Consider the following 24,832-nt stretch of genomic DNA (forward strand, 5'->3'; position numbering starts at 1 on the left):
CATAATACATATAAAACGTTACATACATACGTATATACAAGTAAGAGGCACGAAACAGGCTGACATGGTGAAATTATTTCGAGATATACGTATATAAACGTTGAACGTACGTGTCCGAGAGAGGTGTGGAAATTCAGACGTTGCAAACGCGTTCTCTCGCGTAAGAGACGTATCTAAGATAAAGCATCGTGACTCGTACGGTAAATCATAGCACAAGAGATATATCTCGACGTCTTTCGGAGACGTCTTCCACTACTAACAGAAACAGAGAGAGAGAGAGAGAGAGAGAGAGAAACAGAAACAGAAAGAGAGAGAGAGAGTTCCCATTAATTATCAAGCGTAGAAAGGCACGAGACAAACGAAAGGCTAGAAAGAGTTGCTAGACCATAGGAAAAAGAAAAAAAAGAGATAAAAGAAAAAGATAAAAATTAAAGAAAAAGAATTTACGTTTAGAGTGTGTACGCGCGAACGCGTAGAAGGGTCACGTAAATCTCAAGCATACAGTTGTCGCTATGCCAACCACGTCCGAGGAATAAATTCGTAGGGAAAAAGAACCGTAACAGGGTGTGTGCAGTACGTGTTCGAGATAGGAATTAACACCATCGAACCGATCGAGATCGTACGATATATTTTCCCTTTTTTTTTTTATTTTTCTTCCTATCTTCTTTCTGTCCCCTTCCATTTCTCTTTCTCTCTCTCTCTCTCTCTCTCTCTCTTATTCCATCTCTACTTTTACAATTCTTTTGTATAAGGAACGGGGGGTGGTGTTTTGTCTTTCTACCATACCTTTCTTTTTTTTTTTTATCTTATTCTTACACACGATACGTCCAATATTGCCGTAACCACGAAATCGATTCGTGCGAGAATGCAAATACACCCCCTGTCCCGTCCCGTCCCACCCCATCCCATAGCTGCTACGCCTGTAAAGATAATTGCTCGAGTTTTTCATTCCCTATTTGCTATTCGCTATTCTTCTTCTTCTTCTTCTTCTACTTCTACTTATTCTTCTACTACTACTACTACTACTTTTATTTTTTTCCTTATTTCTTTCTTTCATCTTGTTTAGTTTTAATTTTGTGACGTATTCTTGTATCTTCTCGCTGCAGGAGAGTCACGCGAGATCGTTATCGTTAGCACGATGTAACGCTCTTCTCTCTCCAAGGATAATTACGTTTTCCTTCCTTCAAGAATAAAAATAAGAAGAAGAAAAGGAAGAAGAAGAAGAATAGTAAGAAGTAAAAGAAGAGAGAGAGTGAAAAAGGAGCAAAAAAATATTAGTAGTTGTAAGTCCGTAGTAGATGGATCTTCGTTCGTTCGTTCGTTCGTTTCTTTATGAAAGAATCGATAATTAAACTCGAACGATTTTCCATCTCTTGAATAGAAGTAATAATCTGTCGAAGTAGTAGAGTAGTAGGTGGTACACTATCTCTCTAACGGGGTACTACTATATATACATATCTATATATATAGTATAGTAGACGAACTGATGTACCAACGTAGAAATTTCACTGCATTATCCTTGGGACGTGTCAGCCCAACTCTCGAAACTTCTTCAGCCATCCGGCGCTCACAATGTGTCCATAAACTTTTGCGCCTCCATTTTGCACGTACAATTGAAACGAGTACTTTGTGAGAAACTTCAGTTACCGGCCTCCCTCGGCACATAATCTTACAGTTTGATTGACGCATTTTGGATGAAGCGTAATCCTCGTCTCGGGAGTTACCTATTCTCTTTATTCCCCTTCAAATCCGTCTAATGTTCTTCCTTCCTCCCTCTTCTCCCCCACCCCCTATTATCACGACGCCGAATACCTTCATATTACTTGCAAGTAAACTTATTTTTTTTTTCTTTGAACTTCAACAAAAGAAAATAATAGATACGGTTAGATCTCATATATCCTTTCCTTCCTTCCTTCCTTTTATTAAATCTATCCACAAAGAGGCCATGAATTCTAAAGGTAAATCAGCTGATTTCATACAATGTCTTCTATCCAATTACATCAACTAAAATTCGAATAGATATATAGATATATATGTATAAGAGTTCGTACTATTACCAACTATTATCGTATTTCGTTAGACTTTATAGTCCGATGATTTTCACTAAAGGAAACCTTATATCCAATCGTAGGTGTACTACGACAGTGCTCCTTCATTATGTGTACTTTCGTCTCTCTAGACGACGCTCAATTATCCGATCTCTCGGCATACGAAGTATTCTATCGTCTAATGGAAACAAGAAGTTTAGCTTTCCAACGATCCACCACTACCACTACCATGTCGTGTTCCCTTTTATAGCCGAGATAAAGATCGTTCCGCGTCGTGCACGAGACCTTTTCTCTACTTTTACCCTTCGTTCCTTCCTTCCATCCTTCCTTCTCTTTCCCTTTCACATTCGCAGCAAGTTTATTGCGGGGAAGGTAGAAGGGAGGTAACATTCGTTTCGCCGAACAAATTTACGTTCATTACCCCGCGGTGCAGTCGTATTTATCTTTGCTTCTCGGCCTGTGCAAGATGATCGGTAACCGTCGAAACGTTTGCTGATGAACGATGACAACTCGTACGCGTGGATTAACTTCGAGGGTACATTATGTGACGCAGTCATACGTCAAGTAATTGCAAACGGTAGATTCGCCTCGTACCATCAACTACTCTCACACCCTCACGCCCACCCTGCATCCTCCTCTCTAACGTCAGACGAATATCGGATGCATATTCATAATTTTGCGAACGCCATCCTATTCCTCTATCGATTTTCCCTCTCTCTCTCTCTCTCTCTCTCTCTCTTTCTCTTTCATACAACAACACTATGTACTATCTTCTCCAGTTTAAAAAAGAACTTTCTCTTAAGAGAGAGAATATATATTGTTACGATAAATATTCAATCACTTTTAATATCATTATTCAATATAGTCGAGATATTTTTTTGTCCTTTTCACCACCATCACCATCACCTGTCTTTACGTCTTTTATCCTTACTTCGATTAATCTTTCATATACGTGCAAATATTCTACATCTCAAAGTAAGCAATTTTTTGTTTAAATGAAAATCATCTTTAACGTTATATACATATTTTGATTTTTTTTCATTTCATTTTATATTTTATGTTTCATTTTATTTTATATACATATATGCAACGACGATAATTGGTCAGTTTAATCGTATTGTTATCAATAAGAACCAACAATTTTCAAGATCGTTTACTCAGTCACGAATCTCACGCTAAATCGCGATAATTTTCATTAAAACCTTTTAACGCACGATCACAAAGTTCTCTTACTGAAAACGATAAGATCGGTGAGTATATACGGTAATCGTGAAAGTTACCTCGTGAAGGATATACAGTTTAAGTACTTCAATCCTTGACTAACCTCTTCTAAGGATATACCTCTAAAAGGGTTTATAGAATATTTCCTATATCGTTAACTCTAACTCAAATAAAACATTCTTCCAATTTCTAATAGACGATGGTTAAATCTCCCAACAATTTGGAATATAATACACCTCGTTTCCGTTTCTATTATTCCACCTCCTCCTCCTCCTCCTCCTCCTCCAGAACCTCCTTCCTCTTCTTTTAGTTCAGAAATAACGATTACTAACTCGATATTCTTCCTGAAGCATTCGAAACTCGCGAACTGGGTGGTTCGTTCCACCCGTTTATACGAAAACTCGTAACAAGAACTAAGTCATTCGGCGGTTTATATGGTTCGGCTCTAACTTTCCTTACTTTCGAGTTTCGTTAAGGAAGGTAAAAAAGAATTCGTTGGATTCTTCGGTGTCAACCACCTCAACCCCATCCCAACCCAACTCCACCCAACTCAACCCACAACTCTGCTCGTTCATTCTTTCCTATATCCTTGTTTACAAAGACTTTCAGAATAGTTGTCAAAGTAGAATCCTGATGTTGCTCAGCGATTTTTAAACGTGACACCCACTCTCTCTCTTTCTCTCTCTCTCTCTCTCTCTTTTCGAAAGAAAATTGTCCTTGTATGTAAAGTTTTCGTGCGATAACACACTCTGTTATAAATAGGACTCGCGTGTAATGTACGTATAATATGGAAAACGTCGTGCTTTAAAGAAAAGCATATTATTGGAAAAAGTTAGGTCGTTGGGAAGGATAGAGAGAAGATTCGAGATACTTCTAACTAGTAGTAGTAGTAGTAGTAGTAGTAGTTGTTGTAATAGTTGTAATACTAGTAGTACGGTGTAAACGTGTTCCTATGGATATTATGTTCGAGTTTGACTATGATAATAGAAGATTAAAAAGTAACATTAAATAGTTGAAAGTATCTACCATTCTTATAAGTATATTTTAGATTACGATAGAACGATCATATTATTATTATTATTATTATTGTTATTATCATCATTATTACTATTATGAAAATCTTTTTTATTCCGTTATGAATTTGAGTCAGTTAGCGAGGTAACGTTAAGAGTTTTCTCTCTTTTTCCGTACTCTCGTCTCGTTTCAGTCGCTTTATTCAACGTCAGTGAAACTTTTTCGCGTCTTTCACCGACGTCTGTCAGATGGGGATGGGGAAACAGGAAAAAGGGAAGAGAGGTCGCGAGAATCGAAACGAAGAAATATGGTGCGGAAGGAAAAGTAACCGGGGAAAAGAAAAGAGAAAGAGAAAGAAAGAGAGAGAGAGAGAGAGAATCCGATTGGCGTTTCTACCTTCGACGATGGCAAAGTTTTAACAAAGAAAGACGAAAAAACTCTTCTCCAGTCGTATCGAATTATTTTTCTGGGATACCTAGTCGTTAAAAATTTTTTTTTCATACTTCGATGCCAATCGCTTTTATTATTTTTTTTTTTTTCTTTAACTTTTTTCTTTTTTTTTGACCATCTTTCATCCAAAAACGTCAATAATTTTTCCAAATTTTGTTCTTTTAAAGCCTAGTAACTTATGTTTCACGGTATAGTCTTATTTATTTTTGTTGAATATTATTTTGCCAATGCCTTTTGGAATATTTTTACTCAAAAGGATATTACCCAAGAGGAAACAGAAATCTCTATACTTTAGAAGCAATGAATATTTTTAGATCTCAATATCTTATTGAAAAAATTTCATTGAATAAGATAGAAGAAATATAAAAAAACAAAGTCCAAAAAATTGTCAAAGACAATTTTGAATAAGAAAAATAGAAAATTATGAAGCTTATCATAGAAGAATCTTGTCTGTTCAGTATCTTATCGTACGTTTGATTTTCAAACGAAAATAGTTGATCCATGGGTCTTATGCGACAGGAACGATGAATAATTGAATTCTATCCGATCAATGAAGTTTTTATTTTAAAAACAAAGAAGGAAAAATATTATTTCAAAATACAATGACTATATAAGAATTGAACAAATAAAATATACAAAAAACACAAAAGAGTATAACGTGGGACGTCGTACACACACACACACATACACACTTACACAGATATTGTAGACAAGCATATTTGAGCATAAATTCGAGTCCAATTGAAGAACATGAGTAGATGAAAGAAAATTTGGCCTATTTGTTGTCCCGACTCAGGGCTATCAAGTTAAACTCGATCTAAAGAAAATCTAATTCCAACCTTTCCTGCCTTATTTACGTGACGATAGAAACACAAAGGAAGGTCTGTAAATTACCTGTAGAACGTTTCCTAATGTGCACGCTACTGTTCTAAACAAGTATATACATATACACGCCAACACACACATAAACGCATGTACATACATGTATAAATATATACACAAGAACAGTAAGCTGAGTGATGTGTGTTCGTGTGTTAGAGAAACTTACTTTTGTGAGGGAAGGGAGAGCTCGCAGGAGTGTGTAACACAACTCACACACACACACACACACACTTATGTACGATGGGTAATTGCAGTCAGGATATTCGGTCGCCCAGTGCCAACTGGGAAGTTTCTGATGACTTCCGTTCGGTTTCACAAAGGCCTCTCAACGATGCTTTTGGATATATATTTGGCTCATGGTATACCTACACCTATGATTGGCACGCTGCCAATTTAACGAATGCGAAAGCGTAACTCCATTTTTCTAAAGGGAAAGGGAAAAAGAAAGTGTAGAGGAAGAATAAGAGGTAAGAGAGAAAGAGAGAGAGAGAGAGTAGTAGGTCCTTGTGTTGAAGATCTAGAAAAAGAGTGACGATAAAAGGGGAACGACGACTCAGCTATCATTAAACCCCTCACCCTACCCCTGATACTACTACTACTACTACTACACCTCTTTTACTTGGAAGAAAAGAGAAGTGTGAACCGAAAAAAAAATATAAAAAAAAAAAAAAATAAAAGAAAAAACAAGAGAAAAGGGAAAAGACTTTCGATGAAAGGAAAAGAAAAGAAACGAATAAGAAAAGAAAGTAGAGATGAATCCCTCTTCATTCTTTTCCCCCGTCCTCCATCATCCCCCTAAACGAATGAAGAAGAAGAAAAGAAGAAGAAGAAGAAGAAGAAGATAACGATTTAATGCTAGCAAATCACCAGGATGAGTGACGGGCAGTAGTAGTCTCTGTCAGGGAAACGGAAACAGTTATCGTTTGAAATTTATCGACCAGTATGGGAGGATAAGGACAGGGGGTGAGTTTAGGGGTGGTATCCTCGAAATCAGGGCAGTCGGGCGTGCGCGCGAATAAAGCTGAGAAATAAAGGAGTGTGGGTGGAGGACAGGTAATATAAAAACCAAAAAGAAGACAAGAGGGATAAAACAAACAAACAAACTAACTAACAAACAAAAAGAAAAAAGCGAAAAAGAAAAAAAAAAGGGTAAATCTCTACTTGACGTGTCACGTTGAAATTACTCCCTCGTAGTTAACAATGAACTAAGCCCAGGTCTCTTACATATATACATATGTATAAACTATGTATAATATATATATATATATATGTATTTACAACTTGAATAAGACCATTGTCGATACGGCAAAACGTTACCTTTTTTTCCTCGACAAAGTGAAATCGTTGTTACCTCTCGTTGTCTCTTTTTTTTTCTTGTTGTCGTTTCCTTCTTTTAATCTTTTTCTCTATTTGTCTCTCTTTCTATATCCTACTGGGCCTTTTTTTTTTAATTTTTTTTTTTAAACTTTTACTTTTTGTTAACGTTCTTCTACATCTCCTTCCATGAATTTTCTAGTGCACGGTACGTCGGTGCCTACAACGTCGTCCACGGCTTATCTCCTTCCATTATTCGCGTTCGGTTCAGCTTTTCCGTCACTGATACCAGTATATATATATATACTATCCCTATTTATTGAAAAGAAAACTTTTCTACAATACTTTGCACGCTAGCTTTGATATACTCTAGAAAATATTCTCTTTCTCTTTCTTCAATATATTAATCAAAGCTTTACCGATCGAAAAATGTTACGAGAAACTGACACACATAAACATACGCACATGTAAACAAATATACGTGTACATTTTATCCCCTGTATTATAGTTCGAAATGTATTGTCATCTTTTTTTTCTTTTTTTTAATTATCCATGCATCTATTAGACAATATTTTATGATTTTTCTATGGAATAAAAGAGAGTACTCTTTTTAAAATAAATAAACGATACGATATACACAATGTTTTAGTATAAATATATATATATATATATATATGTATATATGTGTGTGTATTTATGAATGTATCAAGTTTGCGGATAGAGAAATACGATGCGTTAATGTCGCTCAACGTAACTTTACGCTCACGTGAATGATAAACTATTTTCAATGAAAAACGTCAGTTCGTTGCAAATATAACAAGGAGGGTTACGCGATACCACGTTTTAATATCGTTAAAATTTCAATCGAAATCAAATCTCTACCCTTTTTTTACGACTTAACGTGGATTATTCTATTTTATATATTTATATATATTTTTTTTAATCCTTAGAGTGTTATGAATGCATACATGCGTTTGGTAAAAATTACCTGACTGGTCTATCAATGCTTATACGTGTTTGTTAATATTAATGTAAAATAATGTAACGTTTATATTAATGAAATTAAATTATATTCGCAGAAAAAAAATGCTTGAATTATTAAATATAATTTATTATTAATAAATTATTCCGTTCCTACAAAACATTTTGGTTAAAAGTATTCAAAGGGTTAAACGAAAACTAAAAAAAATATGCACATTTTTTGAAGTATCATTTCTTGGGCCCAAAAATTACATTGCGAATCGTTGAAAACAATTATTTCTGTTCAAATGTGTCAAACTCGACTGTTGACTAAAAATATTTGTAAAATTTAAAAAAAAGAAAAAAATAGATAATACTCACGAAAGATAATAAAAGATAAATCGTTTAACGTAAACGTATAAAAAGAAAATCGTTGATTTTAACAACGAAAACAAATATGAAAATTTAAACGACTCCCGTTCGTATATAAATTTCCTGGTTTTTTTTTTTTTTTTTTTTTTTGGTTATTGTCATTGTCGTAATTTTATTTTGAAACAACGAAACAGGCCTAAAAAGCTTGGTTACGGTTTTAGCTTTCACACACTGTATCGCAGTCGATCATCGATAAGCTCGTTGGTATGTGATCCTCCTGGATTGAATGGGATAAAAGGGACAAAACGTGAAAGAGGAAGTGAGGTCAAAAAAGAGAGTCAGAGGGTTAAAGTACTGCTCGTAAAATTGTGAAACTGAGACTGGACAATAATTTAACGATACATATATATATATATATATATATATATATATATATATATATATATATATATATGTGGCTAGACGATTTCAAGTTAATAAGAAATAGTCACGTGAATTTGTAAATGCGCCCTGAAGTCGATTTTTCTCGGACTTGAACTCGTTCGACCTATGACACTCGCTTATTTTGCATGCTTTAACGTTTTATATACAGAACTTTATACTATATTGCGACTAAAACACGTACACACCATAAAAGTATACAAATACTATGTTAAAAGTATGTACATATATATATATATATATATGGGAAAGCTTTCACGTGACACGGCACGTTTAAAACCAGCGAGCTTTCACCGCCGACCTGGCACGCAATTTCGTCGTAAACGGGCAAGAAATTTTTGACACGTTTATCTCTAACCACTTCTTTGTTCGCACATTGTATATCCCCCCACGCACGAATGAACGAACGAAAGAACAAACTCCCTTTGAAAACTAGGACCAACAACCACCACCAAACACTACCAACTTTTGCAATATAAAATATATATACACTTTCCGAAAGTCCTTCTTTCTAACTAAATCTTACACGTTTTCGAATCTACCGTGTTGTTGTTGTTGTTAAGAAATTTGATTCGTCAGAAACTTTTTTTTTTTTTTTAACCAAAAATCATCAAGTTGAAAAACTTTACAATAGCTAAGAAACGAGCACAACCACCACCACTACCACCACCAACAACAATTTAACTAATAATGACACGAAAATGTAATAAACATTTTATATAGTAAAAAAAAATATTCATTCGGAAGGTTAAACTTTATCACGATTCAAACCTAAACGAATAGAGTTGCCCTGCCCACCTACCCTGTAGTAAAAGTAGAGAGAAAAAAAAACAGAGAAAAACTCGTTTTAGATCCTCGATCAGATACATATTTCTACTTGTGTTGAAGTCGAAGTTGATAGTCCTTGGCTCGGTGCCTAACATTTTCAGTCTGAACGCTGGGGCTGGGAGGAAGTAAATGTAGATGTTAAACACAACCAAAAAAATAAAAAAAATAAAAAAAATAATAAAAGAAGAAAAATGAGAATGAGAAAGGCTAATTTAGTTGGGATTAATTATATATCGTCACGTCAGATGATAAAGCCTTCAACGATGGAAACGTTGGTTTGATAGTGGGCAATATGCTTGGTAGATCGCAGAAAAGCAATTCCCACGAAAGCCGATAGTTCGTAGTTTTACGACAAGGTGTTGGAGAAACAGAACAGAGAAAGAAGAACATGAGGAGGAGGAGGATGAGGAGGAGGGGGATGGAAAACGACGAGGACTAACGTACGTGGAAATTATGGCGGTGTTATATAGCCGTTGGGCGCGTAGTATTTTACAATAAAAGCCAACCCATTCCTCCTTCCTAGTGGTGGCTGGTATTAACATACCGGAAATAGGAACGGCAAGCAAGAGAACCGCGAGATTTGGTTTGCTTGTTTTGGGTACACAGTACCACTCAAAGAGGCCATATTAAATGCTGCTCCAGGCTTTCTAAGCTTTTGTCCTTGTGAACAGGAGATTTAGCTACAAAGCTTAAAGCTTTATCGTTTCTAATCGTTTCAAGAAATATCGATATACAGGTAACCCTCCTATAACACGGTAGATAGGTTCCTAGAAAATGCTGTCTTGTGTGAAACCGTGTTGTATAAAAATCAGAGCCAGTACAAAAGGGGGGTTACAAATGGGGGTTAGAAATACTTTCCGCAACACTGTATCTTTAAAATGGTAAGCCTCGCCACGTCTGTATAAGTACAGAGTTGTATAAAGGTTTTTTTTTTGAAAGGAAACCGTGCTATAAGATGCCATGTTGTAAGAGGGTTCTTGCAATTTAAGAATCGTGTTATAGCGAAACCGTGTTGTAAGAGAGCAGTTACCTGTATATATATATTCTCTCGAGAATTTATACATTTTTGGTGATCATACGTTATCTCTTTTCAAGGACTCGTGATTTTTCTCTACTTTTCTTTTATTTCTTTTTTTTTTTCATGCCAAAGAATAAAAAAGGTTTTTATAATGATGTCAGAATTTTTTACTTTACTTTACTTTGAAATAATAAGCCAAGGAAATAAGTTAAATCATTATTCCGTAAAGTCACAGTAGAAAAAAAAAGGACCCAAGTTTCTTCTTGGAATAAACGTGAAAAGACGTGCCCATTAAATCTCGATATCGAATGAAGGATGAACGAGGAAAGTCACCGTATCTTATTCCCTTCAAGATTCCACTGTTTTCGGTTGATTCACGGTGCTCACGTTGCTCAGGATTACCCTAGTCAAGAGAGAAATGGTTTTCCGCAACAGTGATCTTAGGTATAATCGTTGAATTCTAGCAAAGAGGCAAACGTTTGTATCTGTAACTTTCTTTATATACTTTCTCACGTTCACATTTGATATTCGAAATAAAATATTCAAAGCTAACAAAATTCTGAAGAAAATAATACAACCTTATGGTATAATATTTTCATTTTTTTTTTGTTTTTTTTTTGTTAATCGAAACAATTTGCAAATCATTTATCAAATAAATAACGCGTCTGTCTGTATTATGTAAAAACGAATCACCAAACAAATTCACTTCATAACCATCTTGAAAAAAGAATCGAATTGATTAATTGAAATCGCGTGTATTTGAAATTATTAATTAATTTTGTGCCACGTGTATCGCCGATGGAAAGAGTACCACCGGTTTAAATAAATAATTAAAATATCAATTAAAATATTAAATTAATTATAAATATTAAATATAAGCATTATACTAAATGTAATATAGAACAAACTGTTATAATATTGTTATACTTTGTTATAATATTGCTATATATATATATATAACTATACTTGTTATAATATTGTTTAACTGTCATATTTACAATAATTAATAATTACATATAATGTTTGATTTTCTTAAAACAAAATTAAATAGCCTAAATGACAAGTCAGATAAAAAGGGCTTAGCACAGAACGTGTTAAATAAACGAAAGGAAAATTTTTAAAACGAAGATTAGAATATAATATTACTAAGATCGTTGAACGATATTTAATACACGAATACTACGAAATTAAAACCGTTTATAGATAAAAAAATATATAGTAAATCTGTGTGTGCGTGCCAGACCGCACACGCTATTAAATTAATGTGCACGATTTCGTACGATTATTAACGACTCCGTTTCCATTATTTCGTTGAAAATTTTCGAACGATCTACCTGTCGTCTGATACACGTACCGTATCGATTCACAATAATTACTAAAAGGGAGAACGGATTTTTTTCATTATTTTATTTTTCTTTTTTTATTTTTTTATTTTTATTCTGTTCGATGGGAAGGAGAGACACACCTTTAAAGCAGCTTCGTTATGATGATCAGAGATGGAAAAATAAAATCAAATCAAATAAAATGAAAATGAAAATAAAAATAAAATAAAGAAAAATTAATTAAAGGTCTAAAAGAGAGAGAGAGAGAGAGAGAGAGAGAGAGAGAGAATAGAGAGAGAGAGAGAGAGAGAGATGACGAAACAATTAAACGAGTAAACCCCATACATTAAAGTCCCTATTTTATTTAATTTTATTTTTTTTTTTTTTTTTTTTTTTTTTAGGAAGACCATCATTTTTCACGAGTTATAATCGAACAGAGAGATTTTGTCGAGAGTGTTCTACGAGTTAATGGAACTGCCAAAAGGCTTGCAAAGTCGCTTTTATGAATTTCAAAAACTACTACTACTATTACTACTACTACTACACTACTCTTTCTCTCTTTCTATCTCTTTCTCTCTACTTTTTCTCTCTTTCTTTCTCTTTAGGCAGCTTCGTTGGATGGACATCATTTACGAGAATATTCATATGCTCGTCATCAACAAGGTCTATGATGCGTTTTCGAGTATTCGAGCGGAATGTAAAAGAGATAGAAAGAGATAGAAAGAGAAAAAGATTGAAAAGGGAAAGGGTGGGAGAGAGAGAGAGAGAGAGAGAGAGAGAGAGAGATAGCATGGTATTTTCTATGCGCTACGACGATCTAATAATACTCGAACAAAAAGCTTATTACGGCGTAAGAGTCTTTACGCGCTCATAACTTCCTTCCTACCGTTTAAACGACTATCCGTGTTATATACATACATGTAGAAATGATAATGTGTGTTAGAATTATGAAAGGTTCTGGAGCGTGACAGAATCATGTGTGTTTATATATATATATATATATATATATATATATGTGTGTATGTGTGTGTGTGGTTACGTATGAAATAAGATAATCGACAATTGAACGAGAAAATATCATAGAAGATTCTAGCTTTAGTTAGTTGTGTGTACGTGCATGTGCATGGACGTATATGTGAGATCAAGTGATTGACAATTGATCGAGGTATGATATGAAAGGTCTAACGTGTCTCTATGAGAAATTTATTTAATTCTAGATATTATTAAATTAAAGGTATGAATAAGAGATGCAGAGGTATCGGTAAAAGTCAAAGTGAAATTGTCAAAATGTCAATGATAGAATAAAACAAAATGAAAAATCGAAGTGAAGTGTAAAATATCAGAATACAAAGAATGAAGAATCGAGATTCGAAAAATTGTTTGATATATTTTATAGATTTAAATCTGACATGGCATCAATAAATAACGTTATGTTTGGTTTCGTGATTATTTTGTTAATGTTAGAATTTTTTAGTTATTTAATTAACCCTTTGAGTGCTCAATACTTTTACCTAAAATGTTTTATAGGAACTGAGTAATTTATTATTAATAAATTATATTTAATAATATTGAAGTTTTTGTTTTTGAATATAATTTGATTAATTCATATAAATATTAAATTATTTTACATAAACATTAACAAACACGTATATATGCTTCGAACGATAAGGTTAATAATTTTTACTAAACGCATATATACGTCCATAGCACTCAAAAGGGTTAATTTAAATTTCATTTTTTTTTTATTTAAAATTAATTTTAATTTCATTTCTATAGAAAGTTTAATAAAATTAAGTTATTTCATTTTAAAGTTTATTTTTTGTATAGAAAACATTGAATTTTATTTCACACTTAAAAATCGAAATGATTTTCTTGCCAACCCAATATAATAAAGGATATCTTAATTGTTTTTTTTTTTTTTTTTTTTTTTTTTTTTTAATTTATGTCACATGTAATATTCTACATACGTAAATATCTATTAAAGAAATAATAAGGGAGAATAAATTTACATATTAATTTGTTAATGCAAACATGTCAAGCACAGATCGAATAAAAGTTACAATATTATTTTTGACACGTTTCATACTTTTCAAATTAAAAATAAAACCCCTACAAATATTAATTCCTGTAACTACAGATGAATCATTTTTAATCGTATTTAGAGATTACTTTTTTTTTTTTTTTTAACACTTGTCACATTAAAAAAAGACAAAAAAGAATAAGAAGAAGAAGAAGAAAAAAAAATAAAGAAAAGGAAATGAAAATGAAAAAGAGAAACACTCGGAGATATCCCAGCTAAGTCCTTTTAAATCCGTCATCAAGGAAAAGTTTCGTAGTAAAAGGAAGAGGAGAAATAAAAGTAAAAGAGTGAAAAAGAGGGAGGAAGGGACACACAGAGAGAGAGAGAGAGAGAGAGAGAGAGAGAGAAAGAGAAAGAGGGAATGAGTGAGTGAGTTGTGATATAGTAGAAGAGAAGTTAATAAAAGAAAGAACAGGGACACGATTGTGCACTATTCTATACACCCTGTCCTACGTCACTGGTAATTATTTATCGGCTACCCTTTGACCGAGCTATCCAACGAGCTCGATACCACCCTAAGAGATTCGATTAGTTCCGAGACAATCTTTGCCAAGCTGCTTTTTGTCTCCAAAGTAGAGAGAAAGAAGGAGAGAAAGATTAAAAGAATACAAAAAAAGAAAAAAAGAACAGGCAAATATCATCGATTATCGGAAGAACCATTAGTTCATTAATCGACATTGTAATAGAGGATAGAAAGAAATAGGGAGATTGAAGGGATAAGGGATAGTAGTACAGAAAGAAATAAGGAAAGAAAAGAAAAAGTTATGTGTTCGTGTTTAACGTCGCCTCGCGTCGCGTCGCGTCGCGTCGCGTCGCGTCGGTACAATTAATTATCCAGAGATTACACGTACTTCCACCAACGGGAAAGTAATCAAGGGGGTTGGGAAGAGTTAATGTAACTCGGATATTGTAATAGCTTGCCGCGTCTACGATATTGACACATCGAAGAAGATATATATATATTAAAAAAAAAAAAAAAAACGAGAAATAAAATAGAGAGAAAAACAAAAAAGGGAGGAAAACAAACTTGTAACGAGGTATACATTTACGTCATGCGTATAATCCAAATGCGATACCAGTTATTGGTTAATATATCGTGACTATACCGATACCGATAGCCACCAAATAGCCATAATGATGTTCCCTAGAGTACGATCAAATCTGTTTCAGTGTCTCTCCCTAAGCTTGTTCTCTCTCTCTCTCTCTCTCTCTCTCTCTCTCTCTCTTTCTGGATAGGTTTGGGTTACGTCACCAATGCAACACACCATTCAATTCCCTTTTCCTCTCCTCCGGAATGCACTAACCACCCCACGTAGGTTGATAGGGGTACGATCGCGTTAAACGTCCGAGACGAAATTCGCGAACGAGAGGAGGTTTCAACGGAAACTCGACATTCACATTGGCCAACATCGTGAATTTCAATTTACGACGAAACGAGCGAACGAGTGAGAGCGCGTAAGAGGGACCCCGATAGAATTACGTGCGTGATTCCCAATTACGCCTTGCCAATCCGTTTATCATTGAAGGAGTGTTTAGACACACGTTTTAATGCTGTTTGTCGTTCGTCCAAATCTATTTCTCTCTTTCGTTCATTCACTTACTCTTTACTATCTTTGTCACTCATTTAATAGTCATTTTATAGACATTTTATACACATTCTATTTCTCTTTCATTTGCTTTTCTCGATTACGTGATTTCTCTCTCCCTCTCTCTCTCTTTTTCTCTTTAGCTTTAGTTCTAGTTTGAACTCTCTGTCTCACGAATGAGCTCAACCGATTCAAAGGGATTTCAGAGTATTGCAAAACGTTTATTGGATAGTCTTGCTCCGTTTTCGGCAGAGCAGCAATGAACGATTTTCCCCTGAACATTATATAGCCTTTTCGAAAGGTTCGTTAGCGTGCGTCGAATTGGTGATCAAGTCGAATTCTTCCTGGAAAATAGTCCAAATTCCATGCCAGTGTCTATCGATAATGAAATGTTGACTGTCCACTTGGGAACATGGACAAAGAAAAAAAAAAAAAAGCAAGGAAAAAGAAATAAAAAGAAAGAGAGAACGAATATATAACTAACGTTTCGCGTAGTTGGAAATTAAACGAAAACAGGTAAAAAAGAAAAAAAAAAAAGAAAGAAAAAGAAAAGAAAAAAAAATTTCTACACGGACAATAATTAAATTTTTCTAATTAGATCTACGATTTGGAATGTGACATACCACACCGAAATAAGTTTTAGAGTTTTCAATCAAATAAAATCCTCTTATGAATGAAAAAAAAAAGAAAAAAAAAAGAAATTCTGTAATTAGGATTATCTGACAAAAATGCCCTTCGTAATTTAATATAGAAAATATCATGAATATTTTCCTCTGGATCTACATACATTCATTATTATCTAGCTAGGTAGCTAGCTAGCTAGATAGCTAGCTGGGTTGGTTTGCTGGTTAAACGAAAAAGAAAAGTTCACAAAAACTAACCGGAATTCCTTCCTTGTGAACGTTGAAACGCATAGATCTTTCCGAAACGCTGCTCGAGCTAGCTAGAGCTAGCTGGCTAGTGGTCCTGTTGAATAATTCTCTACACAACCGACAAATAGCGCGTGTCGTAATATCTCATTCGCGAATAGCAAAGCATTTTGTGCGATGTGCTTTCATAGAATTTCAAGATAGAAAATTTTTCCTGCTTATTTCTCTTCTCTTGTCTTTTATTCTTTTCCTTTCTTCTTTTTCTTATTTCTTATTTCTCTTCTTGTATTATTATCTTATATTTATTTATTTTGTTTTATTTATTTCCATCTTTTATTCTACGTGTCTCTCGGAGAAATAAATGCTTATATTCCGAGTAATATTATCGATAATTCCCCCGTCAATTTTCTTTTTATCGCTTTTATTCGCAATAGTCGTTAGTAGTCGTCGATTCGGTAAAAGAGTACTTATTTATACGCCTCGTTCGTCATATCAGCTTCGATCGTCAAACGATTTACGATGTGCGACCTGAAACACTGGATATTGGCTCGCCCCTTTACGATCTCTCTCTCTTTTTCTCTTTCCCTTTCATCATCCCTTGCTTACTTGCTTACTTGCTTGCTTGCTTGCTTGCTTACTCTCTTTATTTCTGTCTCTGTCTCTTTCTCTCCTTTCCTTTTCATCATCCCTTGCTTACTCACTCTTCTTATATCTCTTTCTTTCTTTCTTTCTTTCTCTTTCTCTCTTTCTCTCTCTCTCTGTCTCTGTCTTTTCATCATGAAAGTTGGAGAAGGAGTGAGAGAGAAATCTTTGCGAAATGCTGCGTGATCCGCCTTCCTCGTTTATTAACTCTCAAATGCATGCTTGGAATCCCTTAGATGCGACTTAAAGAGTTAAGCACTGTGAGCAAGATTCTTAGAATGTCTAATATCATACTCCAGGAATCTTCAAGTGGAAAAAGTTTCATGTCTCTTGGGAAAGTATTTTCCAACGGAAGATATATAATAGATCACGTTTTGATACACCAACCCTCACCCAACCTTTTACATCATTTCATTTATTAATCATCCTTTGATTTTTTATTTTCAATCGATATCTATCATATTATATTGGGTCTACCGGAAAGTTCTGTTCATTCTGACAAACATCGATTAAATGTTTCGTCTCTACTAGGGATAAAACATTTTTTCAAAATGCAATATACGAATTGTCATCACACTATGATAAGAGATAATTGATAAATATTAGTCAATTAATGAGATATGAAAATTGATTACTTTTGTTTTATTCTAAAAATGGACAGAGAGAACTTTTCCGGTAGACCTAATACAATTTATTATTATTATTATTATTATTATACATTTCAATCTTAGTTTTAAACATGTTTTATCTAACGATATTTCTAAGTTAAGGTGAAGTATCAATATGCTTTTACAGATTCAATCCCGGGAAAATGATCCGAGATTACTTGATGCTGCTTTCGTGGTTTTGCGCGGTACAAGGAAAGATAGGCAAGTAACGCGTAACCGCACAATTCTCATACTACTATCTCGTATCTTATCTCATTCCTGTACAAGGATAGATTTTCTACAATAAAGAGCTCCGTTTACTATCACAAAGTACTAGTATTTTCTCGAGATATTTTAATAACGATCGAGATAAACGAAATAGTCGTTCGCGTTAAAATTATACACTGGTTATTTCTTACGAAATGAAACGATAAATTTGAATCTAATTAATCGTTCTTATATATTTATAAATTATTAATATATAATTGAAAGGATATCGACAAAAAAAATTAGATATTGTATTCGAGTATTAACAAGATTAACATTCTATTTTTGTTTTATTCTTTTTGTTTTTTTTTTTTTGGCCAATATTATTCCATCGTTCGCGAATAAAGTGTCGATTGAATGAACTACTTTCGCGAATATCTAAAAAAAAGAATATAAAAACGTCAGGAAGTACAAAATTAATTATCTTAATAAAGAACGGTCGAGCATTTACTCGACGTTAAAAATGAAAGATCAAATATTTTTTTTATTTCAATCGTTTTTATTAATTCTTTTTTTTTTCTTTTTTTTAGTATATATCACTAAAAGCAACCATTGATATTTCGATTTAGTTATTCGTTTTTCAATTTAACGATTTTACTTGTTCAAATTGTTCGAGCCCCTTCCCATGTCATCCTACACAACGGCAGAGATGACGATCGATCGGAAATCTCTGAATTAGAAATAGAAAAACACGAAATTAAATATTGAATAGACTATGTCGTCATCATCGTCGCTGTCATCGTTTTAGTCGTAGTCGTTGGTATAACTGACCATGTCTGTTTCAGGATATTTCTGGCACATCACCGACATTCACTATGATCCAAAGTATGGCACCCAGGGAAATTTTGGGAATGGTAAGTCATCTTTCTCGTAACATTGCATAATGTTACTCCTGATACGTCTTAACATTATTCTCTCATACCAAATTCGTCCCTTATAGATCCTTCCCTTTCTAGAGATTTACTTCTCAACCCTAACTCTATCAAACACACCCTTACCACACTCACACATACAATCAACGTATTCAAATATCCATGTATGTATTCATGCATTTCTATTTCGTGGTGAAATCTTCTCCACATGTATGTATATCCCTACCAATCGTTTCGAAATACATACCCGGCGTCTATGTAATAGTAGTGGTGGCACGAGGTTTACATAAAATACCGGTGATAGCTTAAATTGCTGCTGCCCTCGAGTTCCTTCGCACACCCTTCTCTTTTCACCCTCTTTTTTCGTTCTCTCTTTCACTCTCAACATCCCCCCACGGATGCCACTTGGACGTTAATAGTGACGAGTGAAAACCGTGCTCGTTCTTTTGCCTGTATACACACACACACAAGAACGCGTGCGTTCACACTAATGCAATCAAAATCTTCTACATTCGCATACGTAAAATACACGCATGTACGCACACCAAGGAGGTTTCTATGAATGTACATCACCCCCTTTGGCCATACGATGTTAACCGTGCAAAAACATTTCGATGAGAGGGTGGAGGTGGGTAAGAAGAAGAAAAAAAAAAGTAGAAGAAGTAAGGGAGAGAAAACGAAGGGGAGGAAAACACGGGAATAAAATCTTCCGACGGTAGTTGGTGAATTTCGTTGCTTTCGCGCCCGTCGTTATAACTTTGGCATGCCTTTTGAAAACGCGTAAAGGGCCTCTACCTCCCTTACCACTTGTGTACGAGCCGCAATATTCGTACTTTTTAAAATACTTCGTTAGATTCGAGATTAAAGTTGAAATGTAAGCTGATCCGGTCTCTACCCTGAACGAGACCCAACGATTTCGATGAAATTTACAGAGCATTAAAGAGAGTCTGTTCATAAATAAAAATATAAAATATAAATAAAATTAAATGTACATTAACGTGCCCCTATCTCTTTTACCATCCTTCTTTGAGTTTTCTTTTAATTTTCTTCCACTTATACGTGCTGTTATACCTATTACTACTACTACTACTACTACTACTACTACTACTACTACTACTGTAAATTACTATTTTTTTATGATATCAAAAGACAGGTATTTTGATTTTAAAGAGTCAAACGATATTTTAAAAGTCTTTGAGTTACATACACTCACTCTGTTAATTTCATTAAAATCACTATAAGCTTCAAAAAGTTTGAAATTGTTCAGACAAATTGAACGTTAAGATAGATTTAATAAAGAATGATATATTTTAAAATAGAAAGAGAGATTTAATTAATTAGAATTAATCATATGAGACAAATGAGAACAATGAAACGAATTAAATGATTTCTATATACGAAGTTAACATCCTATTCTATCCTATCCTATTGCATTCCATAAAATTGTAAAAAAATCTAAATTTAAATGAAAAAGCAAAAAAGTAAAGACAACGTATAAATTTAAAAAAAAAAATTTTTATTAATATTATCGATTTTGTCTGATCTTCGTTCTAGTCTGCAGAAATACGAAAAACACCATCGAAGGGCATCCAAGTAGACTTGACAGAAAGCTAGGACATTTTGGTGAATATACCTGTGATACGCCATGGGCACTGATCGAATCAGCAGCACAGGCAATGGAAACAAAACACGATGAAGGAATCGAATTCGTCCTGTGGACGGGGTAAGTCGAAATGTTGTCGATTGAAAACTTCGTTGCACTACGACCAAGTGCAACAAAGCGCAACAAACGTTATAACACGCTTGGCTCAGTTTTCCTATGATTTCGTTAACACCCATCGCGAATTTGTTGCGTTAAATATTTAACCCTTCACGTATTTACCATAGAACCATAGAAACAGATAAAGAGAAATAGCGAGGATTATTTTCTATGTTTTATTTTTTTTTTTTAATTTTATTTCATTTCATTTTGTTAAAATCTTCTTTTTTTTAAGTTTTTTTTTTCGGCGTTAGGTATATAAAATAAATTTTATTTCGCGCTCGTTCGGGTCAACGTACGCGTTTGCGCCTTCGTTTGTTCACGTTATAATCTCGCGAAATTCTGCCACGATTAAAGTCGACAGAATGGCGTGCTCGTGTACAGGTTTACATCGTAATACCATAAAGAGAAATATGTATGCACGCACACGCGAAAAGAGCGCCGAGTTGTTGGGAAATTCAAGCTCGAATCGTTCCGACATTTTTGATAAAACAACGTGATTTAACTCTATGCAATACTCATACGTACATATACATATATATATGCATATCCTTTACGTATATTTTGCCGAACAATAATAATTAAATTGACCGACTTGATAATCAGTGAATTGTGAAATTCGTATCTCCCTATTGTAATCAGCTCATTAGTTTAATCCGTATATTGTATTAATTATTAATCGCATTTCAATTCATGCGTAACGTTTGCTCGCAACTTTGATTTATATCGACCTATTAAAGGAGCCTGTTTTTCACTTTGATTATGGAATTATTCATGATCCAAATATACGCACGATCTTTCTGTAATTATACAATATACATATATAAAATCAAATATTCGTAGTATAACTTTGCAAGAAAATATTTACAACGTGAAATCACAAATACCATATATATAATTTAGCTATAAAAGAATATTACAACAATATTAGAACAAAATCAAATATAGCAAATTTAACCAGTTAAATGTATCGATCGAAACAGGACATAAAACTTGGTAGCAAAATATAAGAGAAAGTATTGTTACACTGTGTTACCTCATAGTTATTACCTCATCGTTACTATCGATTCCGTCTATCGACCATGGTCACCACTTCTCGTCGTAATCCCTAGACGAGAGCTTCTACTAAGGCTAACGAGGTCGTAACTACTTGTTGCAGTGACGCACTGACGCGCACGGCCCTGACTGACGAGCTTCGACTGCAGTATTTGCAGAATTTGACCGATCTGTTGTCCCGCACGTTCAAGTCGCAATTTGTGTTTCCTGCATTGGGACATGAGGAAATAGGGGTGAGCTTCCAACAGCTATCTTTGCTCTGGCAGCAATGGGTACCACAAGAAGCTATGGATACTTATCTAAGAGGTTAGTTTGAACAAATTTCACAGATTCTAATCGACAATGGAAAAACTTAGAAGAAGATCCATTTAGATCGGAATTATCGATTGTACCCTTACACAGCTGGCTATTACACGATCGAACAGAGTTCAGAAAAATATCTGATAGTCTTCCTCAACACGAATCTTTGGATAAACTTGTCGGATAATCGAATGGCACATCGAACTAGCGGCATCAACTCCGATAACACGCAAGATCCTTTTGGTCAATGGGTCTGGTTCGAATCGGTCCTAAAAAAAGCTCGTAAAGAAGATAAAGCGGTAAGTATCACTCAAATTAGTTTATCAATTTATTCAAAGGGTTATCGAAGTTGCTTAGTTAGTTGGTTGGTTGGTTTGTTGGTTGGTTGGTTGGTTAGTTGTAATACGAACATGCTATTAAACTAACTGATTATAAGTCTCAACATACTCGCTAAGTATCGTACGGTAAATGTATTATGAGAGGAAGTTCGATAATTAAAAGGATCAAGTGATCGCCGAGGTATTAATCGTAGACGTAGGATTCATTTGAAATGTAATGTTGCTAGCGTACCACTACTACACTTACCATTAGCTAGACGCTGCTTATGTACCGAGACACGCTCGCAAATGAGATTCCGTTGATCGCCCGTCAAAACCTGACAGGACATGATTTATCGACTCAAGTACACACGAAGTCCATCCTTAGCACGACTATACGAACAGACGATAACGCCATCATCAAAGGACGATATAGATATCTCACTTTCCCTTTCATAGGTTACCTCTAATCGTTCCTTGGATCAACACTTCTCCATTATTATATCTACTCGTTGTTCCTATCCCCATTCCATTTTTCTTTCGATCACTTTGAAGGATTACCTCAATCAGGATATCGGTAATCAGACAATTTTTACGATCAATCCTAGTTTCCTTTTGATGGATCAAAAAGAAAGAGGGAGAGAGAAAAGAGGAGCCCAATTTTTCTCAACAAATTCTTATTTCACGTCGAACGGGAAAAATGAAAAAAAAAAGAGATCTCTCTCGTAGGATTTAACTGGGAACATTTTGCTAAGAAAAATCTAGCGAAACGTTGGACGAGCTGATGCAAGTAGAAGTAGAAGTAGAAGAAGAAGAAGAAGAAGAAGGGAAGAAAAGGACCTAAGGGTAGGGACAAATATAGCGACTCAAACTTATCGGTTATCGATTACACCCTAAGGCGCATAGAACGAGGATGACATACGCGAAGAGGAGCTTACTTGGGCTTTTCCTACGCGAGTGGACGATGCAACTGGGTATCGATAAATTATGGAAGGACTTCGTATTCCTATGAACGACGAGGAGCTACTAACACACACACACACACACACACACAAATATATATATATATATATATATATACATATATATCCCATTGCACGCCTATACCATTGATCCCGATCGGTATTAACCAGCATCTAGATATAACATTCTCCGTACGGTACACCATAGCCACCATATCTGACACATAAGTACACACGAGCGTAAGCAGTCCTGGTATTTCGTAGCATACTCCAATACCTATGGATCGTACATTTCCCACGATGATATTGTCACCTCTATAGGATACCAAAGAGATTCTCTATTCTCTATCTCTTCTTGACGTCTTTCTGAGATCTTAGATCTTTGTTAGAAGCTTATATATGGCATTCTTCAAATCCCCATAAACGTAGCTCTCAGCAAAACTTAACTCACAGTCAGCTGTTTCATTTCACGATATTTCCTAGATTTTTCTGGATTACGAGAGAAGAAAAAAAAATAAATATATATATATATTATATAATGAAAATAGATAGGGTAGGTATATTCAATCCCTTGCAAAGTTCAAGGGCTTGATCGTAATCCTTTAAACACACAAAAACTCTTCAAATTGTATTCGACTAGTTTGAAATTTCTTGAAGAGTTTATTTAGACGAAGTTTAATAAAATCAAACTTTTCTTTCCGTATGGAATTGTGTTTCATAAAATGAAGAAGATACAACTTTACGAAATAAAGAAATAAATCTATAACTATCGAAAAAGGGATGGATCTTATTTGTTAGTCGGTTGAATCGTACCCATTCCCTATGCTCAACTTTGATCGGCTCGTTCGAAGAGAACATCGACGAAATTAACATAACAATTGTGGCAAAAGTAAAAAAAAAAAAAAAAAACTACTCTGTTGGAAGGAAAAATATTTCTTTTTCTGTTAGAATATCAATGACGGATATTCGGATTCGTTACCGAATGTTAAATAAAATGAACATGTTTATAACTTAATCTTTTGGAAATGAACAAACGAAAAGGACTAATGAGATTACAACAGACAAACAGAGATTTGCATGAGCAATAAATCAATGTATTTTATCGAGCTATTATATAAATATGAATCTACTTATTATTCTTGAAAATAAATATTACGTTAAACGAAGGAAAAAGAGGAAATATTATTTCACGATAGATTTTTTGGTTTTTTTTTTTATTTTTTTTGGGGGGGGGGGGGGAAGGAACAGGAACAGGAACAGGAACAGGAACAGGAGAACGGACAGGAATGGTAGAAAAATCTTTTTACTCAATTCAGGCAGAATAGAAAATCCGATTTAACGTCGATAACTATAATCCCGTAGGTTGCAATAATCCATAAGCAGTTTCGGTTTCCTTGATCCGACGAACCAACTCGAAAATCGAGAACGGAGTTTAGCGAACGAACGGTATGGCGACGACGAGAGAATCGATCGATTCTCGACAGACCGATAATACGATTACAAATTACGGGCCGTTTAAGCGCGTCAGCGACAAAACTGACCAATCAGCGTCCCTATTGTCATCACGTCGTATTCGTTCTCTTTCTCTCTCGTCTGGGTGAATGC

At 34.5% G+C, this 24,832-nt stretch overlaps 2 protein-coding genes across 8 annotated transcripts in view; one reads left to right on the forward strand and one right to left on the reverse strand.

Annotated features, from left to right (window-relative positions):
* The window catches only part of LOC107068746 (glutathione S-transferase 1-1), a 43,546-nt gene extending 26,416 nt beyond the window's left edge, over positions 1-17,130 (reverse strand). Inside the window, 1 exon segment of the mRNA XM_089179662.1 lies at positions 15,216-17,130. The gene's annotated coding sequence lies outside the window, so the exon portion shown is untranslated.
* LOC107068745 (acid sphingomyelinase-like phosphodiesterase 3b) overlaps positions 1-24,832 on the forward strand; it is a 37,527-nt gene that overhangs the window by 6,149 nt on the left and 6,546 nt on the right. For 5 of the 7 annotated variants that reach the window (XM_089179659.1, XM_015325454.2, XM_089179655.1 and 2 more), the window contains exons 3-7: positions 17,843-17,916; positions 18,747-18,815; positions 20,388-20,556; positions 21,752-21,954; positions 22,051-22,247. In XM_089179659.1, coding sequence (XP_089035785.1) covers positions 17,859-17,916; positions 18,747-18,815; positions 20,388-20,556; positions 21,752-21,954; positions 22,051-22,247 — 696 coding nt within the window. In that variant the 5' untranslated portion in view covers positions 17,843-17,858. Of the gene's footprint in view, positions 1-12,951; positions 13,036-17,268; positions 17,381-17,841; positions 17,917-18,746; positions 18,816-20,387; positions 20,557-21,751; positions 21,955-22,050; positions 22,248-24,832 lie in introns of those variants that run through there. The other 2 variants (XM_015325455.2, XM_089179660.1) reach the window with 2 other exon arrangements.

The sequence above is a fragment of the Polistes dominula genome, unplaced genomic scaffold, assembly GCF_049000335.1.
Source record: "Polistes dominula isolate Pdom_NZ unplaced genomic scaffold, Pdom_raw_medaka contig_27, whole genome shotgun sequence".
Taxonomy (NCBI): Eukaryota; Metazoa; Arthropoda; class Insecta; order Hymenoptera; family Vespidae; genus Polistes; species Polistes dominula.